The sequence below is a fragment of the Botryllus schlosseri genome, chromosome 12 (genome assembly GCF_051294905.1).
Source record: "Botryllus schlosseri isolate E-star chromosome 12, Bs_hap1, whole genome shotgun sequence".
NCBI lineage: Eukaryota > Metazoa > Chordata > Ascidiacea > Stolidobranchia > Styelidae > Botryllus > Botryllus schlosseri.
In genome coordinates, this window is record NC_137247.1 from 8,275,380 (window position 1) to 8,302,573 (window position 27,194).

The following is a 27,194-nucleotide window of genomic DNA, read 5'->3' on the forward strand; positions in this document are numbered from 1 at the left end:
ATTTTGGGATATTAGTCGACTTGTATAATGACCTGCGACACCACATGCTCTGCCGCGGAGTAGTTGAAACTGTTAGCTTGTAATTGACATTTATCCGGCCATAGCTTAGATGTGTTTTCATCCACTGCTCGAATATGTTTGGCTCACATGCCGCATCAAATGAGGCACCTTTTCTTTCTATACATTGATCATTTAAGTCATGAATCTCTGCCATATCATGTCAAATGAGGAGTCGTCAACTCACAATGTACCAGTACCGGTACTTCAAAACTTGTTCTATTTTGTTAGCCTATTTGTCTTAGTCTTTATAAGTCATGTCTAGGTTAGCAACTTAAGCTTAGTATAGCGACTTACGCATGAATTATTTTTAGTGGAACTGCAAGATACTAGTCACACAGAAGGAATGAAGACGAGAAAAAGAAGCAATTGGAAGTTTATCCGGCGGTGGAATTAATTCACCTTTTCTTGAGACCACTCGTGCTATATTTGCATGCCTCCTAAACAAGAATTAGACCTCCAGCAGCAATACTTTTTCATCGTGAATCATGAATGAATATACAGCTGTCCCAATGTCGTCGTGAGAGCGTGAGGAAACTTTTGCGGTATTTTGGCATCGCATTGCTTTGGATAGGTATGGATGTAGGCTACGAGAATTTACAAGCTGGCATGTAATCTGATTTACAAGGACAGCATGTAGGGTTGTAGGTAGGTAAGGCGGTAATGTACAGAAGAGAATGTAGATTGAATATACCAGAGGTGACTGTAACATTACAGTCTGGCGTGTAAAGTTAGATTACTGGACGAGCGTAAGTTAAATTTACATTGAGTGATGGTAATGTTAGATTACTGCCAAGTGGCTGGCCACCCTGCTTCCAGACATATCGAGGTAAATTTTTTTTTCAGTGTAGGGTTACCATACTATTTACGAGGATTTGTCCTCTTTTTTGACTATTTTGAAAGTGTCCTCGGATGACGTCCAAACGTCCTCTATTTTGAGAATTTTGGTAAAATTTATGGCCAAATTCGACTGAAGTAACGCCCCAGCTGGTATTTCGGGAACTGAGCCGGAAAGTTGACTTTTTTTTTAGTCAACCAACATCGAATATGGAAGAAAAAGTGTAATCCGGGAGTTGAGCTGCAAAGTAGACCTTTTTTAAGTCAAAACTGTATTTTGGGCGCTGATCGAGATAGCTGACCTTATTTTGGTCAACCGATCACGAAGTGGGAAAAAATGATTTCCAAAATATGGTAACCCTAAATTACGTGATTTAGAATCGAATCACTCAGGTACTCGATTTTGCCCAGCCCCTACTAATAAGTTGGGCCCGGCCTAGAATCCAGTGGTCGGGAACCTTTTTCGTCCGAAGAGCCATATTGACCCTATATTTTCCATTTTACTTCCCAAAGAGCCATACATGTCAATCCACTACTACGTCACAAATGGAAAATTGTGACGTCATAGTAGCGCAAATTCGACAAAAACTCGTACTAATCATGCTGGTTGTCTTATTTCAATTATGAGTATGCAAAACTTGAGCTATATAGATTTTTTCCAAGTAATATATATTTTAATTGTTTTGCACTGAGAGCAGTGGTGGGCCTGCGATTGGGGGGGGGGTGCAAGACTTCCGGAGGGGGGCTATGAGTTTGTAGTCGCAGTTTATTTCTCGCCGGAGATCAGAAAGACAATGTATATTTGAACAATGCATTGTGATACAGGCGCTGCCATGTCTCCTATGTAGTCTCTTTGATCAATGAATGCATCGTGCAATTCAAGATTTCGTACCGGCTACATCGAATTTGCGAGTGATATTGGTCGCCGGCGAGACAGCAACTTAAATTTGAGGATTTTGAAAAGGGGTCCGAGCCCCGAACCCTCAATACGTCACCTTATTAACCCATCAATAACATGTTTATAATCCACAAGAATAATTATACTTCTCGTGCTGAAGATTTAATAACAACTTGCTGCAATATTAATAAATTAGGCACAAAAATTAAAATTTCGCAAAGATCCATATCTTGTGCCCAAAAGAGCCATATATGGCTCGCGAGCCATAGGTTCCCGACCACTGCTATAATCGGATCGCCGATAATATCGAATCCCTATCGCGCTTTGAAAGAAATATCGGTATCGGCCATTACAGGTAGAAAATATCAGCAATTTTCGAGACGTTGTAGCATGGCAGTAGGGGGTCCGAGAACTATTGTCTGCGACTGCTATGTGAGTATTGATATATTTCTTACAGCTAACCTCATAGGTGTCTTCATGCAGCATTTCTAGTTGTTTTTTTTATCTCTGAGCGAAGCAATGCATGGCTGCAAAGCTGATCAAATTAATGCTTTGAAGTTTTGGAAGCGCCTCTTAAACCAGACGCCGTATTTTTTAAATATCGGCTGAATATATCGGGGTTATCAGTGAAGGTGCTAGTTATCGGTTCAAAAATCTGATGTCGATTCATGAACCCTATGGTGATCAGCGGACTCGTTTCAACGAAATAGAATCTGCAATAGAATCCAAACCCGATCTGACTGTCTCAAAATTGTGCAAAATTCGGTCCCACTCCCATCCGAAGCGCATCACTGCTCAAAATCGCCAAGTCAGCATCGTTACGTACATCGACAGCGCAGAGACACAATGACCAGGTGAGGCACACATGGATTCGCCTCACCTACAGTCAACTAACAATCCGACAATACCAGCGAAGTCATACAATGCGGTACCCAGTACCCACTGCGCAGACCGACGGTGTAATATGAATCGTATAGTTGCGACGGCGTACACGTTGGCTAGTGAAGAGAATATACATGCCCTCACTTATATATCTGTTATGCATTTTCCTTCCAGACCGGGATATGTACAGTAGGGTTGTTCAGAATTGATCGACTTTCAAAATGTCGTGGTTTTCAGTCCGATTCCCATGCCTTATACCATAAAAACATATTATAGGTACTTTTTTTCGTAATTCATCCCTTGCATCCGTGTGCACATTGAGCTGGAAGAATATCGGCTAAAAATAGGGGATTCCCCAAAAATTTGAGTGTCGCTATTCGGACTAGGCTAGTAAAACGTCATATATAAGCTGGTTTTATGTAGCTATTGCGGTTGAAGTGCTACATAACCTCACTATAGAAAGTATTGTCAGATCAGGACACCATTTTCATGTCCCACACTGCCTTAGAACTCCTCAAAACTGCCTAAGACTGATAGTCATTTTGTTGGATCACCTATCCTACACTCCTCAACCCTACCCGAGATTGTTCATCAATTGCCGGGATCACCACGTGCAAGAATACAACTGTAAATGTATCATTCACTCACAGCTACATTACAAACATCACATTGTTCAAAGGAAACGAAACATCTGCTATTTTGGGCATAAATCTGTCAGTGCCTCACCACCGATGAACCTCATCGCACGTCCCTGATCCACCAGCCCTTCACTTTTATTCTACATCGCCTGGTGAATCTGGAGTGTCCACTGTCCAGTTTCCACGTTACTGCTGTGAATCTAAGCAAACAAGCACCACGTTAAGCTATCCCATCATCCCTGAACCCCGTCCGCAACACACGCACACCGGTACAAGTGTTTTCAAGTCTATATTATTACACACTGCGGCCAACGGAGCGGAGTTATGGCATGGATATGAATAACTGACTGGTGCGAGAGGAAATAGTACTAACGAGAAACAACGAAAGGGTTTTAAAAAAATTGATCATCGAAAATTAAAACGTGAAAAGAGCGGAAAGGGAACATGAACACGCGAAACAAAGCAGAGGTTAATGAAACCGCGCAAAATACCGGATGAGCTCGTCGAAAGGCGTGCGCTGAGTCCGAAATGAGTCTCAAATTTAGCGAGGGCTGGGTTTCTTTTTTGTGGTTTTCAGGGTTGCGCATCCGCAGATGGCATCTTTGTACCCAGGGGTTACAAGTTAAAACAATCAAAGTGTAGAAGACTGAACGTGGCTCTTTCGAATTTTTGTGTTCTACAGTGCTTTACCGACGTATTTACGTCCCACGAGAACGACTAATATACACACCCGGCTTCGGACTAAAACGTCAATACAATACGACAATCCCACAAACCCCTTTCGCCATGTAAAAAATATCGAAATCTCCAGCGCAAGACCCCGCGAGTCGCCAATCCGCGTGCAAGTCACACCGAAAAGTAAAATCACAACAACGAAAAGCACTCGAAAAGTAACTCAATCCGCGAGGTAGGCCGTAGAACAATCACCGGAATAAAACGGGACGAAATACAAAGAATATTCTGAAAATTAAAAAGAAAGGGTACGCTTCCGGGGAGTAAGGGGGCCGTTAAATAGGAACATGATTTTTTTTGGAAAATTCGGGCAAAGAAACCCACTGATAAATACTCGGGCTGTGACATCAGCAACAGGCTGTAATAAATCTAAAATGGCTGCGTTTCGAACGCCCGAGGTACCCGCGGGGGGTTGGGCCCCAGTTCGAAGGCTGAAACGGACAAACGAAAGAAAGGAAGGCTACGCTGATATACAAGGCGATCCGAAACTCATACTACGATGATCACGAAAAGAATTACGAACGTTAAAATCCCCGACACAAAATCGTAGTATAGAACAGAGCAGTGATATCGTCTCCACGTAATTACGATAGCAACAATTATTTCGTTAAAACTGAACTCGAAAAAGAACAACGATAATAAGACGAGACCGAGGCAAAATTTCCCTGGGCTTGTGATCGACAGAACCGGTCGCGGCCGGTTGAAGCCGGCTTCGTCACGCTCGCTTCAGTACGAGGCTAGCTGGCTCGACCATCGTGCTTCACACGGTGACGGTTTCTGGCGATTCGTGACCGACTTCCTTTATGTCGTAGTCTTTGATGTCGTCGAACGGAACCTATTAAAAGAGAAACAGCCGCGTGAATTTACGATTTCGACCGAATTACGACGGCAAAGTCGTTTCCACGTAAAATCTGCGAAGATTCGCGTCCGCGACGCGATGGCCTCGTTGCGGACGACGTTAGAAATCAAACTGTATGACGTCACAGAGCTCCCAGATTAGGAGAGACGAATGCCGGTGAAGACATGGAATACATGGATTTCAGACCACATTCGCGTATCTCATTTTCCGACACAGCGCGTTCCCCAGCCACGGTAACAACGTACGTTATTTTACATTCCAATCTTCATCCGCCATTTATTGTACTTCCAAACCTAATAGCTTGATCGAGTCTAGTAGTGACAGATTTTTCAAGAGATCATTTATTACCGTGCACTACAGTTTTGACACTATTTCTCAAGGTAGAAGCCTTTAAACCTTAATAGCTCGGATCACAGCATACCATGCGCGTAGTGCAAAGTCGTGGCCTCGGTGGAAATGACATTTCTGCTAAGTCGGAGTACCTCTACTTTTTCGATGTACCTAATATGTTTCGACTGCTTTCACTGATACCTAAGTTTTCAGCTATTTTAGCAATGCTGGTTTAAGATCACTAACTTTTTATTACTTGGAAATCGCGATCTATACTTGTACTGGATTAAAACGAGGGATACTAGAATAGTCGAACGAACGCCTCATGCGAATCGGAATAGGAGTACTCTAGTCGTAACCAATTCGAAAATATTTGGATTCGAATTAGGTCGAAAGTTCGAAAGCGCGGCGATCAAACCTCCGAAAACCGCGATCGCGTCACTCGCGGCGTCGCCGATCGCCGCGCGCGCCCGCGATTTTCCGTAATTGGCCCGCAATCAAACACGGCCGGCCCGACGCCGACGCAGCGACACGACAGGCGCAGGAAACGCGTCGCAAACTACACAGCGACGGGATGTTTTGTGGCCGGCGGCGCGGTTTCCTACGAATCGCGGGCGAATTACAAGGCCGTAGAGTCGGCGGGGCGTGACGCGAAACTGGTGTCGGGTGACGCAGACAAATTCACAGGCAATCAGAGTGGAGTCGATACGGGATTGTGTCGCGACGCTAAAAATAGCTCGCGGCCAGAAATAGTATCCGAGACAAACTTTTACTTTGTCGGACTGCTCAAGATTTTAACTGCTCGCACTACATCTGTGATTACCGCTCCTATTTCTACTTTTACTCAACAAAGCTAGCCGCTTTTTACACCTTGTATTTTGAACAGCATTTTCATTGAAACCAACCCGAATATTTTCGGCATCCCGGTGACGTCAGATTTTGTGATACCATTGTTGATATATAATTTCCAATTCTCGACTAGTTTCAGACGATTAGCCCTGACGAGTGTCAGCCGAGAATATTCGGGTTCATTTCAATGTCAGTATACTATTCAATTGCATATTGAAGTTCAGTACCTCCAAGAACCTTGCATTTTGTAAAGAAGAAAGTGATTTTGTGCTATGTTCGCGTCTCTTTACGAGTGAAAATGCGATAACCACCGGGCGAAAGGGCCTCCGTATTGCCGTAACTGGATACGTTTTCGATGGTTCCACCTAATCGTTGTGTGTTGCGTTATTGGTCATTTCGCGGTAGTCGCAAAGATACGTCAATTCTACATTTACCCGAGTAACAACGACAATTACTTTGATCTACTCCGGTCGAAGAAACACTAAAGTAAACGCGGCCAAAACACATCTACACACCTCGATTTTGCCACCATCCACGCTGCTAGCAGTAGACGCGTCCAGTATATCACTCCCCTGCGAGAGAGGGTAGGCCGCCGCCCGTGCCTTGACGTTGTCTTTCGCGGTCTCCGCGACCTCGTCCGACGCCTTGGCGGTAACGCGACGGTTCTGGCGCCGCCGGCGCTGCATTTCCATCTTCTTGAGGAGGTCCTTCATTTTGTTTTTCGTGTTGGCGTTCTCGTGGTCGCGTTTGTCTGCAGGAGACACGGTAGGGTTGAGAATAATGCCAACGGGGAACGACGACTTTTGCGGCGATCGATGACGTTACGTCGCTGCTCGATCCTAGTAGGCGCTAATTACCGGCCGGCAACGAACAATCGTAATTGCGACTCGGGGACGCATAATTGAACAACGCTCGACATAAAATCGATTCGACATCGGACACAAGGAGCCGGCGGGTTCATAAACTGCATATTTCCAAATCCAAACCGCCAACAAAGTCGTGAAATTCGATTTTATCAACAATCTAACCTTAAGCTGTTTTCCGTTGTATACCTATCCGCGCTGAATTCAAAACAGATGTGAAATCGCAAGTTGACCGCGGCGCGACAAAACAACGCTTTCCAGCGTACAATTCAACACGTACTTGTCATCTCCGCACTGCGTACCGCAGAGCGACAGAACCGAGCGATCTGCATGCGTTTGGAGTTGGATTTTAAGATTTCACGCAATTTACAATAGAATCGGATTTTCGGTTGACTTGGATTTATACTTGGACATCAAAATTCCAGTAAACCAGCGGTTTCGCGAGCATTTTCATATATTTTCGGATCAATTTGAAGATTTTCTGCAATTTAGGCTCGGATTTACGCTATTCGGTTGATTTAGATTTGAACTTGGACATCAAATTTCTATTCCAGCTATTACCAGATTACTACTCAGGTCTGGGTTTCGATTCAAAGATTTCACGTAATCTAGGACGGGATCAGATCCGGCTTTACGATTTCAAGTGTATTTGTATTCGTACTCATGCATCAAATTACTGATCAATCGCAATTTTCATACATTGGGAAAGAATTCCTGTCAGCACCGGATATCGACGCGATTTCCGATTTGAAATCCGGAATAGGATTAGGAATGATCAATTGCGGAGCACACGCATCGCATCACGACGCCTTCAATCAACACAGTCGCCCTATACCAGGAACAAGAGAGAACGCAAACTCACTGTTCAACGCGTGCGCGGACGCCTGCAGCTTGCTCATTCTCCTGCAGTTAGCCGACGAACAGCACCTCTCCGTCGCGTGATGCCGGAGATACTGCGGGTGCCGGCAGTGATGGTGTCTGTGCCTGGCTCCGTCGTGATTGCCCGCGCTTCTCCGCGCAGGGCGCGCGGATCCGTGCTTCGGCGAGTACGCGATCGGCAGGTTACCGATGGGTATCGTGGACACGGAAGAGAGATACTGCGCCGGGGGCGGGAGCTTCCTGTGTTTGTTATCGGTGTGCTTCGATGCGCCGGGGGTGTTGTTATCATTAAGCGCTGCCAACGCCGGAGTGTATTCGCCGCGCTGTTGATGTAAAGCCGCGGTGCGCGCGGCTTCTTCCTGGTGCGGTTTCGCGCCGCGCGTTTTGGAATCCTGAACGGAAAGAGGCGACGTTTTAATGCCATGCTGTGCCTTCACAATCGGAGATTGGCGACATTAATGCAGACAATTCGTGTCGTGTATTTCGTATGGTATTTCGGCATGCGACATAAAGCAGAGTCAATTAAAGCAGCCATCTCATTAAACTCATTACTTGAGCAAGTAGTGTAAATAGGTAAAAACTGCTCGAGCACTTCAAAAATGTAGAACTACTTCCTTACCGACAGCCTCTTCTCTCGAGCAAGCGACTTTACATCCCCCAAACTAACCCAAGCCTCCAATTAATCCTTACCCTAACCCTAAATCCAACCGAACCCTTGCTTTCCTTCAAATGTCACATGTCTCACGGACCCTTTCGCACGCCATACCGAATCAATCGAAGCAAAGTTCACGTCGATTGACATTCGACTCTGATCGACAGCTAATAGAATTATTCGACTTGCGACCGAGTCAATCGCGCTCGTAAAAGATACCTTGAAACTCGCAGCGAAACTTATATAATGTGCAATGTACATTTACTGATTTTTAACTAGTTTCAGAAACAACAAAAGTATCATATTTCAGTTTCGTATATAAAATATTGTGAACTCGGAAATCTAAGCACTTACATGGCCCAGCGCGGCGCTGCTCTTCAGCTGTCCCTTCCCGTCCGCCGCCTTCAAGCCTCCGGCCTCGTTCTTGAAATGCTCCTTGAAAATTTGCGGCAGGAACCCCACATTACCGAGCTGGCCCTGTGCGAAACGCCCAAGAGTTTAGTTAACGCCGAGACGCAAATTGCATGAGAGCTCTATCGTCTCGAGAGCGCCCGGGTGTAATTAACGCTGCGCGCGCAATCATTAAAACGGCGAAACGCTTTTTAGCCTGTTTCGTCACAAGGCTTCCTCGCGGCGGTGCGCGATATCGCGAGGTCGGGCGCGTCGAAAGTCTAGTCGTAGCGTAGCGGCAACCCGCCAATGTACTAGATTGTTGTCGGTAAGCGCGCGCCTCCGGGCGTATTTCGCGGGCTGTGACACAGAGCGAAAAATCATCTCGGCTTCAACCATGCAATAACAGTCCTGATTTGTTTTGTGCGATACAGTCAGTATCAGGCTGGGCAATATCAAGTGCCAGAATGAGTGCTAGGCTTCAAGTATCACATATTGTCACACCGTTACAGTAGTAAGTGGCGTCTTACAGAAGCCTACAACTAAATTGAGACTTGCTATAAGTCAGCATATCGGAAATCGCGTAAAAATACCATTGATGTCGAAACATCGCAAATACAGGAACAGCATCGACTGCAGTATTCACCTTGGCGTTCTAAAACGTATCACAAGGAATATAACGCCAGTTACGCGTCGTCGAAAATAATTCTGTATGATTCACAGGCACAGCACAGCAACCAAGTTTTTTAAACAAGTGGATTTGGTGTAGCAGCACAACTTGCTCGAGTGGATATTCCACCATCACTTATAAGCTTTCAGTATTCTGACAAAACTGCATACTTTATAATTCTAAGAAATCTCTACTTTACTTGCACTGGAGCAGAAATTTACGTTCCCTAATTCTACTCGAAAACAAACAATGGCGACTTTGAACATCTATGGAACACTGTGTCGGAACTACAATTTACCGATGATAAAATATAGATCTCTTTTGGTATTAAAGAGTGTATTTTCGTTACTCGAAAAGTGGAATCATAACGATCGATACGCTGCTCGGATTCGAGCGACCGAACCGTTGTGCCCAACCCTAACAGTCACACGCACGGTGACGCTTTGTGCAATGCGCACGGCGGATCAATACAGAAGAAATGACAGAACACAAAACACATATAGCCACAAAAAGCACCAGTATTGATCGCCATACTGCGCGATTCATGTAGTTTCAGCGCTTAAAGCACGCGTAAGGTCGCGAACCAATGGCCGTTCTAAGCGGAATCGTTTTCGACGCTCGCCAACGGCCGGATATGTCCAGCGTTTAGCGCGTTCAAAAAAGGCGAGGGGTTGACAGCGCGGAATTCACAGCGTTACACGCGTAGAGTTGCCAAACGTACGCGCAGCCTGTCTGTGCGTTTTTGTCACCGACGGCGCATCCTGTGCGACAACCTGTGCGGTACGCGGCGTCATAAATGTGCGGGTGTATCATCGCAAAATCACTTCCCGAAGAACAACGAACGCGTAAACGGCGCATCTTTTATCGCGGTAGTTCTCAACCTTTTTTTAAAAATAATAATCAAAATTTATTCAAAATCTAATTAGGTCTAAAACAAATGTTGGAAGATTTCATTGAAAGAGATATTCGATGCTGCCTTTCTGATATGATGCATGGCATACGTGGAGTTATTGAAATTAGCGCTAGGCGAATTCATGATACAAATCACCAACATAATATAGATACTCTGGTTTCTTTTCAAAGAGCTTCGAATTGAATGTATGCGAGCCTCCATAATACAGCCGAATGTCGCTAAATTGTACTGTCCAAATGTAACGGGCTTTGTTTTAAAAGTCTTCAACGGCCACGCAATGTAAGCCGCATTCAAAAAGTTTGGTAAAATAATGACCGCGTTGTGAGATGTGAGGTAAGCAAAGTTCAAGGTAGGCCACGAACTGCTGCGTCACCATGCAGAGAAGTATTTCCAAATCAATGAAAAATTTGATGGTTCATTTCTCTTATTCACGGACAAGCGTCTGAATTCTTGCATTATACAATTGAGATATAAATTTGTAGCATATTCGGAGGAATAGCGGTAGACAACCACTGTTCCATCGCGCAAGCAGATGGGAGATGGGATGTTTACCTGGTACTGTTGCGTGGCCGTGAGTAAATCGGTCAGTATCTGCAGTATCGTCTTCGGGTCGCGTTTCGGTTTCCCGTCCGGGTCTTGAATGCTCGGATGCAGAGAGCCTGCGCGGTAGAAAGACAAACATCACACATCGTGACATCACAGCGTCGAATATCGCGGTAAATATTTTTGTATAGGCTCAAGAAAACAGCCGGCACCAGCACAGATAAGCGAGAAGATTACAATCCTTCCGCGGGGGTATACGCGCTGAAACAATACGTGGCCACGAAAGCGGACACCGGCAGCCTGCATAACATCCGCACCGAAACGCATTAGCCGTGGAAAGTACACTACACAGTGAATAGATGAGCCACTGTATCATCCACCGTGATCACTGTATTGAAAAGAGGTCGTTCTATGAACCGCCGCAGTATGACAAGCACTCAAAAATAAAGAGGCCAGCACGCATCAAAACACGGTGTCATGCCACAAAGAGCTGACACCATCGAATAAAGCGCGCGCGGGTAAGGAAGCGCTTTATGACGTCACGCGACGGGAGCGCACGAACCGTGACGCGATGGCGAGAAGTGAAACCGGTCCGTGCGCTGCGGCACATCGAGAAAAGCTCTGTCATGTTAGTTCGGGGCAGTTTCGTGACGGCTGCCTCGTGATATAGCAAAGCGTGGTAGGTATTCCGGACTGGTAGAGCCAAATCCGTGAAGTATACGCGCAACCGAACACGCGTGTATAAAAATGGCACGCGAATGATATGTGACTGAGGGTTTAAAAGAGACTTGGACAACTAGACAATTCCAGCTGTCTAATTACTCTCTAGCGATGCCGATAATCTAATGCTAGTGAAATGTTTCTATGTTCCAATTTGAATGATAAACCAACTCCTGGTCTCCTGAAAATGCTACAGAACTGTATAGCGCGAAACGAGCCAAGCTTGGTGTGCATACATTAGCTGAACCCTGATTTGACACGAAATGAATTCGATTTTTGTTTTATATCTGACGATTACCCCTGGCGAGTGTCAGCCTAAAATATTCGGGTTCATTTCGATGTGAATATACCATTCAATTGTATATTGAAGTTCTGTACCTCCAAGACGCTGGCTGTTTGATATCTTTCTAGCCAGGAATTTAGTTCCATTTGAAAGTTTTCGCGAATACCGTAATTCTAATCGAGCTACAATTCTATTTCTAACCTAATTTTGAAGCTGAAAATTTTCTAGCCGCCTAACTCTAGTTTCGAAGTAGGTCTCATTGTGCTTATCGGATTTCTTACGATATCCAGCAATTTCGCAACCGTTATGACGAATTTCGGTCTACCTATAGGAATATGGGCCGGTTTCTTATAATGTTACAATAACAAGGCGTCGGGTAGTCACTAGTTTGCCGAAACGGCCTCGTTTTCTATTGAAACAACGCCGCTTAGACGCGCTTGCGTGGAAACATCAGCGGCGCTGTAGCCAGAGGGGATACAACAAGCCTCACTGCGCTTATTGTTAACGGCGAGAATCGCCGCGCCTGTTATGTAGGCTGCCGAGGATCGGGTTGCATCCGCCTCGCGTTGTAAAGAGGTGGACTGCCTGGTAAGCTAGACGGGGCGGTTGCGAATTCGAGCAGCGCGACCTTAATTTCACTTTCCTGGTGATATTATTACGCGTTCGAGAGGAAAGTCATTAGAGCCTGCCTTTATCGGAACGCTGCCGATTCGAAACGAGGCTTACATCGAAAATGACCGGGTGGAATCGATACTGGCGTCGATCTACGCTCGTTTGCCGGGAGAGTGGCACCAGGGGCCGATTCATCAAGTTGAATAATTAAAATTGAAAATCGAATATCTTACGCTTAACGCGCGCACTAGGGTGCCGGATAGTCCAGCGAAATCAGAGGAAACTAGCCGTCAAAAAGATATTCTACATAACCGCATAGTACGCGTTCTACAGGGCACACAAAGAAACGAAGTCGCCACATCCGTTCAGCACTTCGACTTTTGACCACAGTACCGTGCGTTTGCGAGTTGTGACATCATCAAACAAATAACATATTACGTCATTTCACAGTCCAAATGTTCGTTAGTTTAACGCGAATTTCACATCGAAAAGCTTACAGCCGAAAAGTCTTCAAAATTATCTCATACAAAAACACGAAAAAAAGTCGCTACATCCTTTCATCACTTCGACTTTTGACCGCAATACCGTCCGTTCGTGAGTTGTGACATCATCAAACAAATATTTACGTCATTTCACAGTCGAAAAATTCGTTATTTCATCGCGAATTTCACTTCAAAATTATTTCATACAGTACACGAACCGTACCTGAAAACGTCCCGGAAAATATCCCGGGCCCGTGCGTGGTGAAACTGTCTATGCAGGCGCCCGAAGCTTGCACCCCGCTCTTGCGTTGCGCGCTGTGCGACGAACTGGACCCGGAAGGCCGGTCCCGGCCGTGACACTCTTTGCAAGCCTGCAAGTAAAGCACATGGTATTGTATGCTCCAACACAGACCGTACGGCATAAGAGCAGTGGTGGTCAGTAACTACGTCCGTCTACTCTTCGGAGTACACGAGTAGGGTGCAATTTTTTGCTGGGAAATCACGATCATGAATAAAATTGACGATAGTTATGCTTCTCTTTATAATCGTTAGGCGTGAACAATCCGGATTTCGGAACTGGATATCACGTCCACGGGGCTTCCTATACCTACAAAAGTCAGCGCCATCCAGCCGTATAAAAAAAAACGAACAAAATGGCTCGAATCGCCTCTAAAAAACAGCTGAGCGAATCCTTGCGCATGACTCACGCCTTGGAATGTCTCTCCGGCGTTCGCCTGCGAGGCATTTCATGCTTATCGCAATGGATGCGGTCTGAGCAGCGTCATGGCCAGTAAATCACGGCAAACCCGACAACAAAGCCCATCCAAGCCAGTGTCTCATTACGGCTAAAATTAGCGACACAGAATATGGTCCGAACTCTGACGACAATCATTAGGCGGTATTGTTACGCGTAATTCGTTACCTTGTGCGCTTTCCTGTGAGATCCGTCGGACCGGGAGTGGTGCTTCGCCATATGGACGATGGACGATATCTCCGATGCCAGCTCGCGGCTGCTGTAAGCCACGCACTGCTGGTGAGAGCCGCACAGACGCCGTAGTCTTTGCATCTGTCGCGCGACGCGGTTGCCTGTGTAAACGTACGCGCGTTGATTCGAGGCGGCGAGCGTTCAAGTTGCGCAAAGTTTCGCTACGGAAATTTGTGTCACACACAAACTTCGTAGAGTTGGTCCTACTCAATCTGTACAGACGCGTTCGTCTAACGAGGTGCGTGTCAGGTAAATTTCCGCGATTCAAAGGCCGCGATTAACCTAATTTACTTCGTTTCATGACGGAGGAAGCAATAAATTCAAATCGGTACGCGTCAGCTATCAACGCTCGGCTTAATCCAAGAACTGAAAACGGACGCCGAACGGACAAGCGCGCCTGCTCAAAGGCTACCGACAAACATCATTTGCTTAGAACCAAGTGAAGCAGTCGTTATAGTTTTATTCTCAATTGCAAAATGCAATATGTTAAAGGCTTGTTTATTTATTTGGGAAATACAACACCAAATTGTACACTTGATTTAGAAATTCGGAACGTACTTTAGAACACTTTCTGACATGATACAGACTTCGTGGTTTACTTTAGACTTATCTTAGTTCATGGTGCTGCTAAATTAGCAGTTTAAAAACAGCCTGCAACTAGTTTAAGACCAGTAATATGTGATTGCTAAGGAGACTTTTTAAACAAACTTCCACGAAATTCGACCGTACAATTTAGCGACATTCCACGATATGCTAGAATTCTTTTAAAAGACAGTTGAAGTCGAGTTGCCGAGTTCTAACGGGAACGGCCTCGCAGAAACTTCGGTAGAACCACACGTAACGGGGTGTAATACCAGAAGCACAGCGGTAATTTTCTCATCAAATAAAAGTTCCGATTCGTCGTTTCGAGTCGCGTAATTACATGCTGGTTTCATATATATACGTTAACAGGGACCGCGAAGTTCGCTTCGAAATATTACTGGTCCGCAAGCCGAAAACGTTCAGACTTTGGAACCAACGAAATGATGTGGTTACCCGACATTTGAGCATGAGGCACTATACAGCTTGTGACTTTACAGTTTACAACCCCAAAACTGTTCCTAATCCAATTCCAAACTACAAAAATAATCCTTACCCTGACCCCGATTCAAACCTATATTTACCGTAACTAAAACCAGAGGTATTCAGTAACAAAGAACTCCCACTTTTTCAGAGTACACAAGTAGGTTTCGTATACTTGCACTGCTACTCAAGTGGATATCATTTTACACAACTTCTACATAACAGCTTTCATATATTTAGGCTAAATCAAGCCAAGAATACGTACTTTTGATTTACTCGGAAGTCTTCATTTCTATTTGTGCTTGTGCAGAAATTTACAAGCCTAATTCTACTTGAGCACCTCTGAATTCAACCCACATGCCCAACTGTACCATACTCCCACGGACCAAAACACACACTATTCCCGATCCAAACACCATAAACCCGCACCAGAAGCGCGAGGCAACACTACACCGTCTACACGCGGCGTCACCAACCTGACAAACCGGACGCGTGATGCGACAGAGTCCCGGACGTGAGCCGCGCGCTCGTGTACGACTTCCGATGGTGTCTTTCCGTCCGCGTAGCGTTATGGTGCTTCGTGATCGCCTGCATCACAGATGACGCGTGCGACGCCGGCGGAGCGGAGCGTAGCGCATCGCTCGCGACAGGACGCGTCAATTTCACATCGGAAGCGCGCGTCGACGATGTAGAAGGCTGATTCGGATCAGAACGGGCTGCCTGGTACTTAGCGTACGCTGATGATATCATGGACAGGGGCGGGAAAGCGTTTAACGGGTGGTGTAACAAAGCGTTGTGAATAAAAGCCGCGGTACTAGGCACGTCCTGGTTTGCTACCGATTCTTGATAAGTGCTTTTCGCGGGCGAACGCTGGCGTGAAACGCTAGCGTCGCTAGGCGTTGTCATCAGGGTAGACGGACGCTTCCGAGAAGACCGACGATTCGCGTGCATAGTCCGTGGTATCTTAATAGGGTCCGCGCTGGCGGCAGGAGGAATCGCCACGACTTGTTCCAAAGAAGAGCAAGCAGTGACTAATCTGTGGAGGTGATTAGGCGCGGACTGCGGGTAATGGTGTAGATGCGACGCCAGCTGATTGTAATTGTGTTGCAGTGTGCCGTACCGCGGGTCGAATATGGTGTACGGCAGCTCTTCCGGGGATGACGGCGCGGAATGGTGTTGAAACCTCGACTTATGCCTGTCGCTGTCTATGTAGTCTCTGTCGGGGAGTGCTGGGTCTGGTTTGGATGCCAGTTTGGGTACTTTCGACGCGGGACCGGTCGTGACCGGTTCGGCCGTTAGCGGGCCAGCGTGCGGCCGCGGAGACTTTTTCCCGCGCAGTTCCTCGCACGTGACCGCGTCGATTTCGGGCGGCGATGATGTGGACATGTCAGCGATGACTCTGTATGGGATAAAAATCGATCAAAAACCTAGAATTTCAACATTAAAAACATACATTTTCAACTTCAAAAACCGAGATTTTTAACATCAAAAATCTCGGTGTACGTACCTGGGCGACATGCTACGTTGTGAGGATTGTGTTAAGCGCCGGATGTGAGACGAGGCAGAATGCGCTCGCGGCGACCGCGTGTCTAAATAGAAGATATCGCGCGTTAAATTTTTATTCCAAAATCGGATTTCCGCCGCGATTAACGTGACTTTCGCTGAAATACGGTACGAGGTAAGAGGATCGCTTAAAATCGACTTTACTGTTGATCACATCAAGTTTTCGAGCTAAATTTACGAATCGTTACCAATACGTGACGTCATAATGTAGACTTTTATCGGTCTCTAAATCCGCCGAGATTAACGTGACTTTCGCTGAAATACGGTACGAGGTAAGAGGATCGCTTAAAATCGACTTTACTGTTGATCACATCAAGTTTTCGAGCTAAATTTACGAATCGTTACCAATACGTGACGTCATAATGTAGACTTTTATCGGTCTCTAAATCCGCCGCGATTAACGTGACTTTCGCTGAAATACGGTACGAGGTAAGAGGATCGCTTAAAATCGACTTTACTGTTGATCACATCAAGTTTTCGAGCTAAATTTACGAATCGTTACCAATACGTGACGTCATAATGTAGACTTTTATCGGTCTCTAAATCCGCCGAGATTACATACGGATTCGCGATGTGTCTATTTCTGGGAAGTTGTTGAGGAAAGGCGAAAATGGCTGCAGCAGCTGTGTTTAGGGAAACTTAACATGAATCGCGGCGTTGTGGACGCTTCCAGTGTTCTTTCCGCGTTGGGCGTCGCAGGAAGCGTGCTTGGGCGAGGTGCGCGCCACGCGCGAATATAACTCACCTCGGCTTTGCGCGTTGGCTTGCGACTGCTCGAGCTGTAGCTGTACGAACATCATGTGATCCCCGACGCGCAGAGCCAGCGTCAGAGGCAGCCGGCCAGACAGAAAGTCATCGATCTGAAAATCAATTAAATCGAACGTGAGCGCGTCTGCCTAGGCCTGGCGAAGAAGCAACCCGGCGAGCTTCTAAGTTTGAAAAATCGACCGCGAAAAGAAAGGCACAAGACACGTTCGTAGAACTTTTCGACAAGGGCGCATACCGCGACGCGTCCGATATATCCGCGAGGCTTGAAGCACACAATAATGACATGCCTTTCTGGTCTAAATTCGGCGCGTTTTCGAGTGGCCCGAAACGAGCCCTTTGCAGTGCGAAAAAAAAGGTTTAGGATCAAGATATCCACGCCACACCGCCTATAGAGACGGCGTGCTGAGTGAAAGCGCGCATAGCCCTAGAGCAAACTATATCTGATGACAGCTCCTCTGGAACAGTTCAATATCTACAGTGAATTTAGTGGCGCCACGCTGGGTGGATGAGTAATATATACATTAGTTATTTCGGAGCTGAATATCAATTGCGAAAGAGATTTGAAGATAACTTGATCACTGCGATGATACACGGTATACAGACGAACATGGTCTCGATACAACGAGTAGATGTATGAGTTTGACTTTGCGACATACCGTACTATAACTACACTTAACGATTGGGAATGTTTGCTAACCATACCCGAAAATCAAACTGGACTCACTATCGCGTTAGAGGTGGTCTCTGATAAAATATCGCGGGTACACACAATCATTTTGATATATAGAGCGATTGAAGGGTGAATATTCCGCTGTACGTATTTCTAACAATTTTCCCAGGCCGGACGGCTGAGAAAGCTGTTCATTATTCATAGTGAAACAGTACGCCTGGCAGGTCAGCGCGATGTTGTTCAGGAGAATAAAAGAGCCAAACGAAAGCTGTTCAGTGTTCAAGGATGGTAATCGATGCCCTTTCGCGTGCACCGCAGCAATATCCAAGTCCTACACGGAATTTCGGGATATACCCGCGTTTAGACTTCCTTGACGTGATATTTTTCAGTATCAAATTTAGCAAACTTAACCTTACCCGGTAATTTTAAACTCCGACGTAAAATACGAGAAGAAAGCGGAAATGGAGCGTGAATTAAAGCTAACAATTGAAGCGTTTACTGACAAAAAAAACAATAGCAACCTTGGCATTTGAATTTGACTCTAGAATTTCCAAATGTACGCCCTCAAGATTTGATTATAGTAGGTTAACTGGAGTTCATGTCCAAAAACCTGCGGTAACAGTAGTTATGCTAGTGGGGAATTATGTATTACGTAGGCCAATGTGGATTTTCGAAGGTAAACTTGGGTTTGGGTAATGTGTCCACTGTCCAGCTCATCCGTGTGTTATACGATTAGTTGACCGACTCGCGTCGCGTCCCACAGAGCGCTTGGCAACAACAATGCTCCTACACACGCGGCCGTTATAGAGAAAACGGCTTGGCTTTCCGAAGCCAAGCGGCTGCGCTACACACGGACGGCATTTTCGTAAGCACAGGACGACGCTCGTTACCCTCTCGAAGAACGGCCTAGTCAAATAACTGTACAAATCAAGCAACGCCCGAGAAAGCAAGCACCTGCGTTCACAACAATGCGCTCTGTATATAGCGCCGCGAAAGGCGACTTCTTGCTGCGATATGGCGAGTCTCTTGACATAGTTTTAAAACCTATATACTCCCAAGAGAACGATGCGCCAAGTGAGAAGGTAATCACTATCTTGTAAGCGTAGTGGCTCATTAAAAATCGCGGAACAATGGGAATTTATTGTATTCCCACACCCAAAACGACAAATTCGGAGATATCAAAAGCGTTCTAGGAGCTGGATGCGGGAATTTGTATCTAAGCGCTGGCGGGAAGTCTGGAAGCGCTCGAGGACACTAAACACTCAAGAGTCGTGAACAGTGAAACACTGAACAGATTTAGCAACGCTATCACCGCTGGTGCGGAATGTTAGTATAACGATTGCGCGTTTCGTCCAACCAAATACACGGCAATCCATAAATATTGTTGCGACACGCAGGACCTCGGGGCCGTTAGTTCCGACAACCGGTGGGAAAACGGAGTTTAGGGGCGTCTAACCGCCTCTATTACGTCAGTTAGGGGTGAAAAAACGACCTCGTATCGTGTAACACATTAGTAAAACAAAAGCGTAGTTGTGTGGTGTTCCTAAAAGGATTCCTTTCAACGCGGCATCTACAAAAAACACGGTACACAGCGCAAGAGCTCGCTGAATACAACGTGAAGGAATTCGCTTTGTTTTAATCCCAGCTGCGCTATCGCATGTAACGCTGCCATACTCGCCCTGGCCTCGGGCTTGAGATAAGCCGCCGTCATCAACACACTGGCTATCTAGATTCTACATACGCGCGCGCTATCTGCGAAAGCATTCCGCCGCGAAATGTGTTTTCTACGATCGTATCTGAATGCCAGCGACGCTTTTCCCAATAAATAACGACACCAGGATAAGCCATGAGAGGCCCAATTATCTGCAGATCGCTGGCGACTGCGTATAGGGAGTGTGCGAAGAATAATATTGATGACAGAGGCTAATGCACGGTCCGTAAACGGGCGCGAAGCGAGACGGCTCGCACGGTTTCCGGAGCGAGAGGGAAGCGCTTCAACCACTCGGGTAGCGTGACGATGGGTATATGATTAACCAAGCGATAACGGCGGCGATATGGTCGTACAGCGGCGATGGCTGGACCATTTATTCAGACTATAGCATTCGCCATTCATCTTTTTCGTAAGAGAGTTGACAAAAGGAGAAAGACAATAAACGCTCCTCTCGCAAAATACAGGGATGTCGTCGGGTGCTTACGGAGCGATAAAGAAAACTACCTTTACACACACACATGATTCACGAGCCCTTTACAGAGAGCAGTTTGAGAAATTTCGCTGACGGCCCGTTTGCTCGGCACTATTACAAAGCAATTGGCCGGTGACTCAACGCGCTCGCATTGGCGACATGCCGTATTAAATTTGAGGGCCTACAAACCTAATATCTGGAACATTAACCAGCGTGATATCCGGGCATCGCCCGACCGGACAATCAAATCGCGGGAACACGTCTAATCGCGGGAGCGGCGAGTGAAAATTTACAGCGTTAGAAAATGCTGCGCCAATAGCAAATCGGGCATATGTTTCGCATTTACTTCCAAAACAACATCCATTGAAATATTAAATTTGAATTAATTATACTCTGATACTCTTCGGGTGACTCTTATCAAGCATTATCGGCACACTGAACGGATTCGAACACAACAACGGATGTGGTGATGAAATCAATCTTCAAGTTCCGTGCCGCGAAGCAGCTTATTTTACCATTTCAGTACACATACACAGTACACACAGTGATGCATTCATAGTGAAATAATGCCGAATATTTTCGGTAGGCAGTAGACACCAACCGTCAGCAACTGGTAGAGAATTGAAAAGAACAATGTATATCATCAATCTTGACGTATTGAGGTCTATGTCATGAATATATGAATATATTATTCAATTGTATATTTAAGTTCTGTACCTCCAAGAACCTCTTCAAATTCTAGACTTGTCGTCGACAATGAACCCTGACGAGTGTCAGCCGAAAATGTTGGCGTTTATTTCAATATTAATATGAATAATGAATATATTATTTAATTGCATACTGAAGTTCAGTACCTCCAGAGACCGTAAACGGAACAAGCTTAATCACAGTATCCGATACCGACAACGCGCGATGTACGCTACAGTATCTGGTCGCATACCATATTTCAAAAGGCGCCTTGTTGACGGATGTTTGACCAGAGAAAAATCTTGGCGATGCGGCGTTACACAAAGGGGTGGATACAGATAGACCTGCACTGCATCCACACTTAAGCACACACCAAATGGAGGATTTCTGATGTATCCTGGCGCGCATGCGCGGTCGTGCTAACAGAAGAGGCCGCTATATGCATTTCTAATCGATGTTTAATCTGCGATCGCGCAAGGAATTCGCACGGTGTTTGCGCAAGGCGTCGCACAGGCTGATTCCGGCGGGGAACGTCTTGAGATTTGTCAGCGGATAACCGTCCGCAATAGTCCGGGCTAATTCTCGGATCAGTCAGCAAAATACCGCGCGTCCCATTCACCGGAGTCGACTTTCCGATCGGCTGCTTTAGGCGTGGCGGCGCGGTCGACAGCGCTAACTTGTGTAAGCCGCCGCAAAATTTACAGTCAACAGCAGCGACTTTGACAGCGATTTCGGGTTGATACAATAGCAAATTGAAAAATGACGGCGCCAGCGAATTTGCATCGCTATATTCACGAGTGCTATCGAAATCGTCTGGCGATGCGCAGCGTGCGCGGCTGCTACCACAGCCATCCAATGATTTTGTGGCGATAGCAGCAGAGCTGGTTGGAGACGAAGTACATCTACTTTTGTTCGAATAGTATACTGATACTCATATTGAAATGAACCCGAATATTTTCGGCTGACATTCGACAGGGGTAATCGGCAGCAACTAGCAGAGAATTGGAAAGAACATCGTATATCAACAATCGTATCACAAAATACGACGAATTTTGAATAACGCACCACATTCTTACCGAAATAAGCCTGAATATTTTCGGGTGATACAGCAACCAGTAGAGAATTCAATTGAATATATTCGGGTATATTTCAATATGAATATATTATTCAACTGTATACTGTAGTTCTGCACGCCAAAGAGTCTCTTTAAATACCTTTAATTTATGGGAGTACCTAAATAGGTTTTCCTGATTGCTCCTTGCTCAACAAGCATTGATTTTGGGCCATTTACACTTCATCTCGATCGGTTTCAGTTTTTTAGGCAAAACTTTGCCTAGAAATTTAGAACACATCACTTGGACATCGCTAATTCTGCTTGTACTTAGTTTACGTTACTTATACGTATATTCGAGTAATATGACTATAATAATCAACTTAGGGGACGAACCGAGACTCAAAATTCGGAATCGGTTTTGGAGAACAGGCTGATTGAAATATGAAATGGTACGCCAGCCGCTGAACACGGCGCGGCCAACACCGCTTCAAAGAGTACGCGACGGTTAATATGTCAGCGATACGCGGTCGTAACGGGTTGTATTGCGACCTATTCGCCAATAAAACTATCAGGGCCGTTGCAGGAGCAAGATCACCACGACACAACGTGTCTCACGGCATCGCGATGATACGGTACTGCCTGGGAAACCACTAGGAAATCAATGCGCGTTTGTCAGCACGGCGAGCACTATAGGAAATGATCATTGCTCTGTCTGATCGCTATACCTAGCGCTGTGACGCAAAGCAAAGTATTGATACGTGAAACAAGTCAATTCGGCGGGCGGTAAGGTCATGGAATTGCTGGCAGTCCGAAATCTGCGTTTCACGATGTAAAGCGCAGAGGTCGCTTATGTACCTTGCTTCCTCACGAGACCTCGCTTAGTGGAAAAGTTGCCCGACATGAATCACCGATGCTGGAGACCTGAGGGGATTTCGAGATCTTATTGGCCGATTCAAGCATAGGATGACCAATAGGAAACCGGTAAAACCCGTGAACGATGACCCACACCGCGGACGTTTGAAGGGAGTTCAGATAAATAGATAGAAAGGCGCGTACCGTTTAGTATTTCGCCTAGTTGCGCAATTATATATGACTACGGCTTCGATAACGGGCTTGTTTGAGAAAGACACCATCACAAGAATAACGCCGCTGCGTGTATTTTATTCCCGTTCGTCAGATCCAGCCAATAAATCTATAACTCGGGGGGAAAATCGCGCGTGCCTGGCCTGCGTTCATGTTCAATAAAATAGATCAATTGGATCGCGTCACGTTGGCTTTAACCGGCCTGCTGCGGCCGCTACGACAGCAGAACAGGCGGCAGCTATGGGAAATGTGTGCCGTAACGAAGATGCAAACGCGGCGATCACAAAAACAAACCAACGGCCGCGGTGGAATCGATATCGCGCGAGCGAGTCCAAGCATATCGACCCGTTCCCACGAGATTGTGAGCAGGATGAAGCAGCTACAATAAAGAACAGAGTACGCGTCTCGCCAGCCGTTTCTAATGACTAAACCATCGCGCGGCGACCAACTGTAATAGATACGGCAGCGCACAGAAAAGAAACCCAACGGTTTCACGGTACACGCATACTCGAAATAACGGGCCAGCGACCATACATACTTCCACAACTACAAAATTGCACCTTTTCCCAATTAGATTGTAATTAAAATTATAGCTAATCAGTTTTATCATGAAATTGGAGTAGGACTAGAATTTTGGTTAGTTCTTATCAAAATTTGATTAGAATTACTGAATTCGCGAAAACTTGGACATCGAATAAGCTCAGTTCACACCAAATCACAGGCCAGATTCATAAGCATGAAAATAGCAAACGTCTGTACCACAGCAAGCTTGGCTCGTTATGCACCAAACAATTATCCTATAGCATTTCGGGAAAACCAGATATTTGATTAGAATTAAACTATCAAATAGAAACATTTCACTAATTAGATTACAATTACAATTGGAGAAAAGAAATATTTCAAAATTTAAATTAGAATTAAAATTACCGCAATTTCGCTTCAATTAGTCGAATTTAAGAACTAGAATTATCTAGTCGCCCGAGTCTGCCGGCGACCATCCTGAACGATGCGCGAAAACAAATTATTCACAAATCTCAGTGACGTCATACGGACGGTTTCGTCCCACTAAACGCAGCGATAATAAATCCACCGGCTGCGTCACCATGACAAACTTAACGGTCGGCGGCTTTCGGGGCATTTGCGGAGAGGATGCTAGCCACGAATCGCATAAAGAGCTGCTTGAAGACACAGAACTTCCATATATCATTGAATAATATATTCGCATCTGCAACTAGTAGAGAATTGGAAGGAACATTGTATATCAACAATCGGTACCAGGCATGTTTGAAACTGCTAACTCGCGATAAAAGCAAATCGTATTTCGTAAGGAATTCCGCAGATATCAGCGCTGGGAAAAGATATCAGCAATAATGTACAAGGCTTGATATTGAGAGTCGAAATCGCACGACCGGCAACGTCCGTTTGGAATGTAGGTAAACGCAGAAGGCTCCTCTTACCTGCGGATCGGATAGGCTCTCGATTGCTTGAATTATTGATTGTTGCGTGCCTTGCACTGTCGACTGTAAAATGTAAAAATGAGATTATTGCGGAGTGCGGGGCACGGCCTAACCCGACCCGCGCGCAATAGGACGCATCTTAATGTGGCATTGAAAATTTGCGAAAATTACAGGAAATGTGGGTAATGAGAGTAATTTAACTAATAATATCCGACCGCGCACTCCAATTATCGCCGCGACCGACCTCGCGCCATCAATCAAAAAACGCGTTCAGAATTAGGTCTCAACACGACCTTGTTAACCATATTTCTATGCGATTAACTTGACACCGTTTGCTTCTACTTAGCTGGCCGCATAGAGGTGTATTCAGAATTAGAGTGTGGGCAAATTGCGAATTCATAAACCAAGGCTAGGAAATGCGTTAATTGGTCGACCTACATCGGGCGCGTGCGTCAAATTGCGACTTAACAGCGCAAGATGAATGATGCGCGCGGTCGTTAGAACATATACGCGACCTCGTCGGTTGGCGGAGGCAGCGCGCGCTGTGTTATATTTACACGGTTAAAACATGCACATTATATCACCACGCTGCGCTGCTGGCAAATTGCCCTCGACACATTGCCCGCGATTAGAAGCGCACCGCACACGCAGTAAATCAGCCGCCAAACGAACCGACTTGCCTACGCAAGGAATTCGACTTCTGCACGGATTATTGCGACATAAGCGATGTGTGACTCGACAGAATCAGTGTTGAGTTAGTTGGTGGTCTTGCGCTGAGTGTACTCAACACTTGGCATCGATGAACACCATGCACGACTCGCTATTGCACGCGATGATTCAACCTTCCGCGTGACTCTGCACATCAGCACGCAGTCTTCAAGGACACAACGCGTAACAGACGCAAGTCCAAGGAACCATCCCGTTCAACTAAACATGGCCTAGCCTTAGAATGGATGTATGCCAGACTCGCAGAGAGCACAATGAATGCTTTCTGGTCTGTGCGCGAAACAAATCAAACAACCATGTCCGCTCGACTTTGTTCAAGTGATGAGAAAGGGGAGTTAATGGGGTCGAGCTTCATAGGTCAACACGGCCGCCAACGCACGATCAGCGAAAACAAGGTATATACGGTCAGCGCAAATACGTCCCAACTCATACAGAAAGTGTATATAATCACGCGAATTTCTTCGAATCTTATCCATGACCAGGCCGAATATGAAAGGGAAGAATATCGAAAATATCTGACTACGCCGCCCGCGGCCATGGACGCAGCGAAATCATCGGTTTACGGGCTAGTGAGAAAATGATAATTTTCAAGGAATGTGAAGTCTTATTCACGTATCGCAAGCTTGAAAACACGCTGGAAGGTGGGAAAAACAATTCAACTCACAGAAAATCCGCTTTCAACAGATGGTAGAAGAGTTACTTTACTCCCGTCCGAGATCTTATAGTCTTTCAGCGGTTTGGTCTCGAGAACCCTGCCAAACAGCTAGTTATGGTACCGTTCAACATGAAAACACGGTAGAAAATGGATACGTACTGTTCTTTGAATAAAACTTTAAGTCTCTCTTTGGGTGTTTGCAATCTGCGGGATATCCGACGCCTCAGCTCTTCGGCTGTGTCGTTGGACGAAATATTAATGGAAAATTGTCCACCCGTTGTGGGGTGAACGTGTATCGTAATCTCGTCGGCATTATGGTCGGTTTGCTCCAATATATCGTCACAATATTGGCTAGCATCCATGCTGGGATAACGCTTATCTGACTGAGATTGGTTGTTTCTTGTGCCTTGGCTTCGTGCGTTGGCGATTTAGAAATAGCGTTGAAGTACTTCCACGTATCTTGAAGCAGCGAGTCGAACGGTCAACAAAACCGAATATAGGTTTGTCTCATGAAGGAAGCTTCCTTCTTTGTCTGGATATCGAACGCTTGCGAGGGAAACGCAACACCGTTCCGCTAGTAAAACGAGGTAGCTGGATGCCAGGAATAGGCCGACCGTTGCGATACGGTGGCTTTGAGTCAACACAGCAAGCTGGAAAGGTTATAATCCCAAATTCGGAACAACACGGGGGGTGGTACGGCGCTTCGAAACGGCGGAAATTTGCTATTGAATTTTTAAAAATAAAAATAAAACGGGCCTAAACGTCTAAATCGAATTCAAACATATTATACACAACCAAAGACACACTACATACACAGAGACGAGGCAAATTCCAAGATATTTTGCTGATCTAATCGACATTCTTGAAAAGCAATGATATATACGACCTATATAACTTTCCACGACCCTTCCAACGCGATTATCTCAATCGGCATCCTAACCTTGACTCTCTGAACGGGCAAGAAGGTCTTACTGGCCATTCAGCATACTGAATCGAACCGAGCGAGTCTACAACAGCTGAGAGAGCGCGAGCCTCCACGAACAAAGCCGTAACGGCAGCTCCTTGGGTCGAATGAATTGATGTCAAGCCCGCCTGAGCGCTTTTTGTCGATACCGTGGGAAGAGAAGCCTTGCGTTAGTTTCCTTATAGTGAGCGCTCTCACGTTTCTTGCGCGTATCCGTGCTCTGCTCTCTCTAGCGTGCGTTGTTCAAT

At 45.8% G+C, this 27,194-nt stretch overlaps 1 protein-coding gene across 1 annotated transcript; it reads right to left on the reverse strand.

Annotated features, from left to right (window-relative positions):
* Window positions 1-4,276: 4,276 nt before the first annotated feature.
* Window positions 4,277-27,030, reverse strand: LOC145452848 (uncharacterized). Its single transcript, XM_080330983.1, has 13 exons — window positions 26,142-27,030; window positions 25,992-26,079; window positions 24,602-24,664; window positions 17,445-17,559; window positions 16,644-16,725; window positions 15,613-16,535; window positions 14,012-14,175; window positions 13,313-13,460; window positions 11,002-11,108; window positions 8,831-8,953; window positions 7,808-8,216; window positions 6,598-6,833; window positions 4,277-4,879 (listed from the first exon to the last, which is right to left on the reverse strand). The coding sequence occupies exons 1-13, from the start codon at window positions 26,342-26,344 to the stop codon at window positions 4,805-4,807; spliced, it is 2,736 nt and encodes a 911-aa protein (XP_080187109.1). The 5' UTR covers window positions 26,345-27,030; the 3' UTR covers window positions 4,277-4,804.
* Between the last annotated feature and the right edge of the window lie 164 nt (window positions 27,031-27,194).